General features: G+C 28.4%; 2 protein-coding genes across 2 annotated transcripts in view; one reads left to right on the plus strand and one right to left on the minus strand.

Annotated features, from left to right (window-relative positions):
* LOC107445919 (intraflagellar transport protein Oseg6) overlaps nt 1–4486 on the minus strand; it is a 52764-nt gene extending 48278 nt beyond the window's left edge. Inside the window, exons 1-2 of the mRNA XM_043042070.2 lie at nt 4231–4486; nt 3652–3743 (exon numbers count right to left, since the gene is read on the minus strand). Of these exons, the coding sequence (XP_042898004.1) occupies nt 3652–3743; nt 4231–4236 (98 nt within the window). The 5' untranslated portion in view covers nt 4237–4486. The remainder of the gene's footprint in view (nt 1–3651; nt 3744–4230) is intronic.
* An 86-nt stretch (nt 4487–4572) lies between these two features.
* Nucleotides 4573–9854, plus strand: part of LOC107446108 (cardiolipin synthase) — a 12523-nt gene continuing 7241 nt past the window's right edge. The window contains exons 1-2 of the mRNA XM_043042071.2: nt 4573–5061; nt 6511–6648. Of these exons, the coding sequence (XP_042898005.1) occupies nt 4690–5061; nt 6511–6648 (510 nt within the window). The 5' untranslated portion in view covers nt 4573–4689. The remainder of the gene's footprint in view (nt 5062–6510; nt 6649–9854) is intronic.

Below are 9854 nucleotides of genomic sequence, written 5' to 3' on the forward strand. Positions count from 1 at the left end.
TTACATACGCAAAAGGACTGACGGTACACAAAAATGGATTGTGGCGGAATCAATTGTAAAAATGTTGAATGGAATAATGTTAATTCTATGCTCTTTGCATAATCTGAGGCAAGATCCAACTTGGTATAGAAAAAAAAAACTCATTTTAGAAAAGGGAAAATTAAACACTTTTTAACAACACCCAATGAAATAAGCACCTTTAAAGGCTTTTATAAAACTAAAATCAAAAATAAACACCTTTAAGTACTTTTGAAAAATGCTATGCACCCTGTCTTTTTTATTAAATAAATTATATTGAAGTTTCTGATTGTACTTAGTTATTTAACAAAACGTCATAATATTTGTAAGCATTTAAATTTAGTTTTCATGAGAAAATTCATGTCTCCTCACATAACAATGTTCCCTTATTTGCACAGTTTTTCACCAGTACGACGAGTGCCATTAAATCAAGATTTTACTGTATAAGACTAGAGCTAATTTCTTTTAATTCTGCAGCTGATTTTCTTTTGATTTTCTTTTTTTAGCTTCATCCCATCCTTTCATCTTATCAGTTTGCTTCAAATCTTCTAAGTAGTTTTTGGTGAGCACATATTTTTGCTTGCGTTTTAAAAGGTATAATTAAATATTGTGGAAAACTGGTGCTGCAAATGGCGAATTAAGTTGCACCCAGATTGAAAGATTATTGATAGTAAAATCAAAAATTATACAATTTCAAATATCCGTGGGTTTAATGCTAATATCCCACCAATTAAACAAGTTAAATACCTAGGTATTACCATATCCTATAATCTAAGCAGAAGTAAGCANGTAATCGACTATGTAATCATGATTACAGCTGTAATCAAACTTTGTAATCACGATTACAAGTAATTGATTACTGTAATCAATATTGTAATCATGATTACAGCTGTAATCAAAATTTTTGAAAATTGTAATCATGATTACAAGTAATTGATTACTGTAATCAAAAAATGTAATCGATTACATTTTTGGCCAACTCTGCTGCAGACCCACAACATACAAAATGATTTCGTCAAACATGTAAAATGATTGGCGCTTACATACGCAAACGGACTGACGGTACACAAAAATGGATTGTGGCGGAATCAATTGTAAAAATGTTGAATGGAATGCTCCATGCTCTTTACATAATCTGTGGCAAGATCCAACTTGGTATAGAAAAAAAAACTCATTTTAGAAAAGGGAAAATTAAACACTTTTTAACAACACCCAACGAAATAAGCACCTTTAAGGGCTTTTATAAAATTAAAATAAAAAATAAACACCTTTAAGCACTTTTTAAAAATGCTACGCACCCTTTATTTTTTATTAAATAAATTATATTGAAGTTTCTGATTGTACTTATTTAACAAAATGTCATAATATTTGTAAGCATTTAAATTCAGTTTTCATGGGAAAATTCATGTCTCCTCATAACAATGTTCCCTTATTTGCACAGTTTTTCACCAGTCCGACGAGCGTCATTAAATCAAGATTTTACTGTATAAGACTAGTGCTAAGTTCTTTTAATTCTGCAGCTGATTTACTTTTGATTTTATTTTTTCAGCTTCATCCCACCCTTTCATCTTATCAGTTTGCTTCAAATCTTCGAAGTAGTTTTTGGTGAGCATAGTTAATTCCTGTGTAATAGGGACTAATTAAGGTTTGTTGTCAAATTCTTTTATTCCTGAAACGATATCAATATTTACACTAAACCTTTTCTTATCATGGCAGTTTTATCAGAGGTTAAAACATTGCCAAAGGTGGAGATTATTCATTCAATTGCATCACTGCCATGTGACAAAGCTAACATAGACACACTAACACTTACTTCACCAACAGCAGTAAATTTAACTTCATTCACTGTACTTTTGACAGATTAATTTCTCACCAATACTGATCAATAGAATATTCTTCTAGTTTTCTAATTTCAAAATAATTTGCATGTTTAAAAGGTGCCTAATGTTCAGGGACAATGGTAAAGCCTTTTAACGATTAAAGACTTGTTGGAAGCTAACTTAAAATTGTCTCCAAGCATTGGAGATCAGATAATACACCTCTTTTTATTCTTAACTATTAAGATATCCTGTCACATAAAACTCTTGAAAAACTAAAAAAAGTATTTTTATATTTTTTCTCTATTTTGATAAATTAATACTCAGCTCCAAGTTGTACTTTATTTCTGTTAATGGTAATAATTTAGTTTCGTCCTCAACAATTGAATGATCTTCAGGAATACTACTCTTCTTCAAATTTAAAAGCAATTTTTTCGCTTTATCAAACAATTTATGTATCGTTGGTTGGTAGGTATTTTGAAATAGCTTTAAATAATTTGAAATAAAAGTAGCACTATATACTATAAAAATTAATTTAACCTTAATATCGGATTTTAGAAGTTTAACAATACTTTTAAACTGGCCTAATTGTAGCTAAATGGATTTAGTATGCAAAGGAAAAAATTTCAGAAAGTAATTAATGACTACTGCCTAATGTTCAAGAATTCTTGCAGCAGCCTGTTTTAGAGTCAGCCATCTAAATGGAGAACGCTTCACAAATCTATAACTTTTAATGTTCATCTCTTTTTGTAATTTGCAAAAAAAATATTCTCAACTTGCTAGCCAGCCATTAAAAAATAAAATAATTAACAGTCCTGTCATTTCATCCCCAATTGCTTCTAATCCTTTTTGAAAAGCATTATAAATTTCATGGAAACTGCATAAAACAATGTCAACCAATAACTTCTCTCATACAGCCAGAAGAGTAACGTTCATCAATCTAATGACATTTGGGCCATCACAACTTATTATAAGCATACTTTTAAGGGGAAAGTTAGCATTTGATAATGGTACTATGATTTGATCATGCAAAATTTTGCTAATTGCAAGACTTAAAATACTAAGTTTGATTGGGCTTTTGTACAATTTTGTCCTCTGTGTAGGACTAATACTGAATTTCACTGGAAACCAGCATTGCAAGAATTCAGTCAATCAATACCAATCCCTCTAATCTGGAAGAAATACCTCCATTTCTTGCTTGACAAAACAATGAAAAAAGAAAATTGGCACCATCACATGCTGGTCATTTGATGTACTTTTTAAAGGGGCTTTATGAACCACATGTTAAAAAAGGGGGAGGAAAATGACCAAATAAAAAAAAAAGTACTTTAAGGGACCGACTCTAAACGTACTGAACTTTATATCACCCATTATTCAGTGCAAATGTAGTTTCCTCAATTTAAGATAGTATTTAGAATAAAACATTCATTTCATGAAAATACAGTACAGAACCCGTTATCCGGAAATCAGAAAACCGGAAAACCAAAAAACCGGAACGAAATTCGCTAAATTTTGCCGCCATTTTTGAAAAAAAAAAATTTTTTTTCCTCAGAAGATTTTAGGATTTTTCTTTCTTTTTTGAAAGATGTTTACCTCACCATCGTTTTGGAAATAATCATTAGTGTATTACTTAATCGTTTTTTCTTCGTTTTAAGATTTCCAATTTATTTTTTTTTCAGTTGGGTTTAACAATAAAAAAAAAACGGTTTTTTGTATCGATTCAGAAAACCGGAAAAATCAGTTATCCGGAATAGCGATGGTCCCGATCGTTCCGGATAATCGGTTCCCTACTGTATATAAGTATATAAAAAGTTACCCAGTTGTAACCAGGAAATTGCCTGAGCCTGACTGCCATAGAAATAGGACAGGGCCACTATTGGACAGCTTCCGGGGAATAGTAAACACTCTCTGAAATAAAAAAGAATTTATAAAAATGCTTCTCTTTATAATTAATTTTTCAAAAACTTTTTTGTAAGGAAAAAAAAACTAAACAATTTAAAGGACCCAGAATTTTTTTTTCTTCAAATGTAAGGAGGATTGTACAAAACCTCGGAATAAGTAAATTGAAAATTCTTTGTAAGGAAATATACAGCATTGGTTACTTTTAATTTGTTTCAAAAATTAGATTACCCTTATTGTATTTTATAACTTAAGTTCAATCCATCATCAATATTTTCGAAAACAAAAACCTAAATAGAAACCATAGCTAATTATAACATGTTAAATTTGCATTAAATAAATAGCAAGTCGTTGATTCATGATATAAATAATTTAAATTAACTACATATAAAAATAATTTAAATTAACTACATATAAATAAATCATTGATTCGTTTAAATTAAATATAGATAGATGAATACAAACAAATACATTGCGTTACTCTTAAAATATTCACCTTCATAGCAAATTATATTGTATTAACAATGAACATTAAGGTTCAAAGTTTTGAGAAAATACAGTGCGCTGATGTATTCAGCGATAACTACAGTTGATTGAAAGTCAGAGTTGAAGACAGTCATACAGTGTGCTAAAATGTCCATAAGAATATGTTCGATTTGTCATCAAAGAATGGTTTAGAAATACATTTTAAATTGGAGATAAATAGCTTTCATTAACATTTGTTATGGTTTTTCTCTTGATTTGTTTACATGGTGGTTTACAGTTTATCTGCTTGTAAAAAATTTGAATGGATGGACAAATAGAGCAAAATTGCAACCATATAAGTTCATATTAGATTATTGTATGAACTGAAGTGAAGAACTTGGCGGTGCTTTTCTTTTCTAAATTTAAATTGTAAACAAACAAACGTTAGTTACAATTTGAATGAGATAAAGTTAATTATTTTATTAGTATTATGTTTACCTATGGTCTTAAAATGTGTATTTCGCCGCAATTCTTAATAAATTTTAAAAATGTCATAAAATTAAAGCAATCTACTCGTTTAATATGTAACCAAGTTAATTTTTCTAATTCTCACTCTAGATGTATATATAGATTACAAAAATCCATACCCTATACAAACTATTATATGACGGAAATTGATTCCAATAATTTTGGTCGACATATGTCAAAATGGATCAAATCTTCATCAAATGGTATTCCTGCACTTAAAAATTCAAAAAAGAGGAGAAACAGAAGTACTGTTTTTGCTGAAAGAGTAACATTGAAATTACAGCATGCTAGAAGGGAAACTAAAAGAAAAGTGCAAAACAAAATTGGAGAAATAGTAAGTTGCACTTTTCTTTTTTTAATGAATTTTTTAACTGTATTTATCATAATTGTCCTTATTTTCGTAAGCATGAATATGAAATTAATAATACATATCTTCCTTCGTTTTTAACTTATTGACCCATCGAGTCCAACAAGGAAATATCCCCTCCAACACATCAAGGAGTTCATTTTTTTTCTGGTAAATATTAACTTCATGACCATAATAACTGTTATCAGTTGAATGCCACTGCCCTTTTCTTGTATTTGCAATAAATTAAGAAAAATGTTTAGTCAGTTGCAAAAAGTGATGCCTAGCTATCCCTTTTGAGTTTGTTTTCTTAATTTTTTTTAAAAATTTCTTATGGTAACCGTTTGGCTTTTGCCAATACTTAGTGACCGTTTTGACTCAGGTAGTTATTTTCCCAGAATTTAAATGACAGCATAATTCCTATGAAATTAAAAGACTGCTTTAGGCTTCAAACCATCTCCTGACCCTGTATAATCATTGTACTAACTACCTAGTGTGTTCATAACGCTCTGTTCTAGTGTAAAACTTTCATGGTTGACAAATTGCTTCACTCAATCCATGCAGTTGGAGGGATTTCCGGCATCTTTTAAATGAAATATATCCTGTGTATTCAATAGTGATTAATACATTTAGTTATATTGCATCAATGCTTAATGTTTAATTAAAGTTAGTTTTCTTTCAATAAAAGGAACTACATTGAAAGTAATAAGAGCTTCTTCGATGAGGTCGCTTTTCTTATAAAGTCTGGGTATTTGATCGCAATACACTGCATCGAACAATTTCTTTGTATATAAAAATCCATTTTTATGCCTCTAACGGTTATTAGCTTTTGTATAATGGTAAAGGCTGGATATTTTATTAGATTGCACTATCGCTAACAAATGCTTTACTTTTGTGATTTCATTTTCATGTCTTTAGCAGTTTCAGAACTGAAGGGAGAAGAAATCAATGCATTGTTAATACTAGAATGTATTGTTAATTCTAGATAGCTCCTACTCCCATTACCATCTGGTTCTACAATCTAAATTGTTTTACAGTCTTAGATTTCCACTGTATGTGATCTTAAACCTTTGGCACTTGTACACTTGCCAATGGGCAAAATTTAAAATGCCCTTTTTTCTTCTAACGGTTTCCATATCTGTAAAGATGTAGTGAAAGCTGACTTTTCAGATGCAGAACCATCTGTAGCTTAAACAACCTTTTAAGATTAAACTAAGAAAAATAAGTTTTAATTTCGAAAAATTCATGGCAAGTTTGTTTGCTTGTTTCCTACTGTTTTTATTATCAGTTATTCAAATTTTTTTTTTAAAGTTATTCTAGAAACTTAGTGACTTTTGTTACATTCTTTCAAAATTCATATTATTTAACATCTTTCGATGATAATCAAGCTTTCATCTAACAATATTATTATAAACTAGATAGTATTTTTTATTTCAGAAAGAAAACATCCTGACAGTTCCTAATGGGCTTTGTGTTCTAAGAATAATCTCAACTCCTCTGTTAGGATATCTTGTGATATCTGAATACTACACAACTTCATTAGGAATTTTTATGTTTGCGGGCTTTACTGATCTAGTAAGTTGACTAAATAATTCTTCATTTCCTACTATTATTTACATTAAATTATTGTTTAACTCTTTCCTGAATGTTAAAATGAATAAATGTCAAATACAATATTGTATTAGTTAGTTTTCATTCTATATATATACAGGGCTGATTGTGCTCCGTAAAAAATCCGGATCTCCGGATTTTTCGCTAACCGTGGTCAGACGTTTAAAAAAATCATCGATCAGAAAAGTTTCCGGAAATNGTTATTCAAATTTTTTTTTTAAAGTTATTCTAGAAACTTAGTGACTTTTGTTACATTCTTTCAAAATTCATATTATTTAACATCTTTCGATGATAATCAAGCTTTCATCTAACAATATTATTATAAACTAGATAGTATTTTTTATTTCAGAAAGAAAACATCCTGACAGTTCCTAATGGGCTTTGTGTTCTAAGAATAATCTCAACTCCTCTGTTAGGATATCTTGTGATATCTGAATACTACACAACTTCATTAGGAATTTTTATGTTTGCGGGATTTACTGATCTAGTAAGTTAACTAAATAATTCTTCATTTCCTACTATAATTTACATTAAATTATTATTTTACTCTTTCCTGAATGTTGAAATTAATAAATGTCAATTACAATATTGTATTAGTTAGTTTTCATTCTATATCCTATATATAGATATATAAGTTACTGTTATAGATCCTTTCACCACCAACTTTTGTTTTAAAAAATTTCTATTAGACGTGCATCTTTACTATATAAAATCCAACACCACACAATAAACATTTAATAGACTCATAATTAAAAAACTATTCGATGAAACAATATGAAATTTCGTAAATTTTGAGAAATGTTTAAGAAGTAATTTAGTATTAAACTGTCATTGAATTATTTGATTTTGAGTTATTTTATATCAAATAAATTTTTTTTTTAAATTCGCAGTGTAATTCTGTTTAACAAAAATATTTTAGCAGAAGAATCAGGATTTTTTTTTTACCATGTACCATTGTGTCTGAAGTTTAGCAAAAATAAGTCTCACTAAAATTATAATCTTCTTTTACGGCCACTTACTCTTACATTGGAAGTCAAACAATACTTTAGATTTTGTTGGCTTAAATTTCTTATTAGTTTTCACCAGTCGCACTAGGAATTTCAAATTATTAGCCAGTAAATTAGAGAAATAATAAAAAGCAGAGATATGATCGGATCACATCAATGGAAAGAGATAAAAGGACTGTTGGGTTCATTTTCCAGAAAAAAACCGATGTTTTAGAAGAATGTTTGAAATGAATTTTCCGAAATTTTGGGTAACTTACAACTATGAAATCGTTCCCCAATATTTTTTGGCCAAAACATAATTTGTTCTGTGGAACTTACAATTTTATCACATTTAACAAGATGGTATATGCTTAGTGTGGGGTGGCCTAAGTTTTGGAGCAATTAAATTATGAAGTTATTTCTTATAATCGACTATCAATTCACTCCAATATCTTGATTTTTTTGTGGTCAATCCCATAGTGAGTGGGACAGATAAAAAGAATTGTGCAAGCCATCTTAAGGATTAGCCAAAAGGGGGAAGGACCTCTTAGTAATAATAAAAGACTTTATAGTAAAATTTTTTAAATAGTGCTAATAAACTTGGAATTTTCATCATAGGAATTCTCACCATTAAGTAAAAATTAACCAGTGCCACAGGGAGACTGAATATAACAAATGGAGATTTAAAAAATCTCCTCACCCTTTTTTTTTTTTAAGAAAATTAAATGTGGAATTACTTTTAACATTTTGTAATCTAAAATTTAATTTATATCAAGCTTGTTCCTGTAAATTTTTCTTCATTTTAGAAATGCATTACAATTATAAATATCTACAGTTTTTAAAATAGCTCAAAATTTTTAGTTTTTGACATAGTGGCCACTGTTAAAAAAGCTAAAACTTGTCATTTGACTAAATCTCCCCCTTTTTTTTTTATACAATTGATGCTTTTTTCGATCCTTTCAAATTTTCAGGCTAAATTTATTGGGGAATTTTTCTAAACATTGCAAATGAAGATTATTTTATTTATTCAAATGAATTAAAACATTATTCATACTTAACCTTTTGCATTTTTGTCAACCATTATCATTCATGTAATTTTGCATATTCATGTAATTTTGCATGACTAAACTTTAAAGCTATATTAATTAATCTGGTGCTCACGGGTGTCAAGTAGCTGATGCAATGCAATTGAAAACTTCTATAATTGTATTAAAATCAGGCATACTTCAGCATTTTCTTTAACGGTTGACTGTTATTTATGCATAATTGGTAATTTAATATTTGTTATTTTATAAAATCATTATTTTGCGGCATTAGGTTTCTTAAAAAAAATCCTTTTTTAAATAAAATAATTTTAAGGAAATGTGAAGAAAAGAATTATTGATATTATGTTTTTCATTAAGGGGTATAGGTTTTACTCTTATTAATATTAATTTTGAAACAGAAATATTTCATATTTTTCACATAAAACTTTGTTATTTATCCTTAATATTATTTAAAAAAGGAAGAAAAAAAACATTTTATCAGTAATTATGTGGATGGATTTTTAGCTGAATCTAAACATGCATGATTTTAAAATTTTCTTTTTATAGATTGATGGTTACATAGCTCGAAACTTTCCAAACCAACAGACCATGATNCGTTCCATTGTGAATAATGATAAATATAATTCATATTGTTTATTATATTTATTTATAATTATTACAGAAATATCTCACAGAATATATTACAGAATCATTTTAAAACAATTTTTATCTCTTAATTTTTTTTTCTTCACTTGTATTAATAATGCATATCAATAATACAAATAATGCATATCTTGAAAGCAAGAAGTAATTATTCAACAGCTGAATATTTAGATATTCAACAAAACTATATCGTATCCAGCAAAATGAAATTCACAAGTATTTGGATAAACTAAATTTTCAGCATAGTAAATGAATAGGCTGAATATACTGTAAATCGACACTAACTACTCTGTGTATTTAACAGAAAGCACTTAAATTTGTATTGTCTTATGTTAAAAAGATTATTAAGAAGATTTATAAGAATATTAAAAAGATTTTTCTTTAAAAGAAGATGTCTAATGTACAAAACTGCTAATGTTTATCTTTAAAAATGTCTAATTTTTAGTATAATCTATACCAGTGGTGCGCAAACTTTTTTAATAAATTTCTTAATAAT

This window comes from Parasteatoda tepidariorum, chromosome 3 (assembly GCF_043381705.1).
Source record: "Parasteatoda tepidariorum isolate YZ-2023 chromosome 3, CAS_Ptep_4.0, whole genome shotgun sequence".
Taxonomy (NCBI): Eukaryota; Metazoa; Arthropoda; class Arachnida; order Araneae; family Theridiidae; genus Parasteatoda; species Parasteatoda tepidariorum.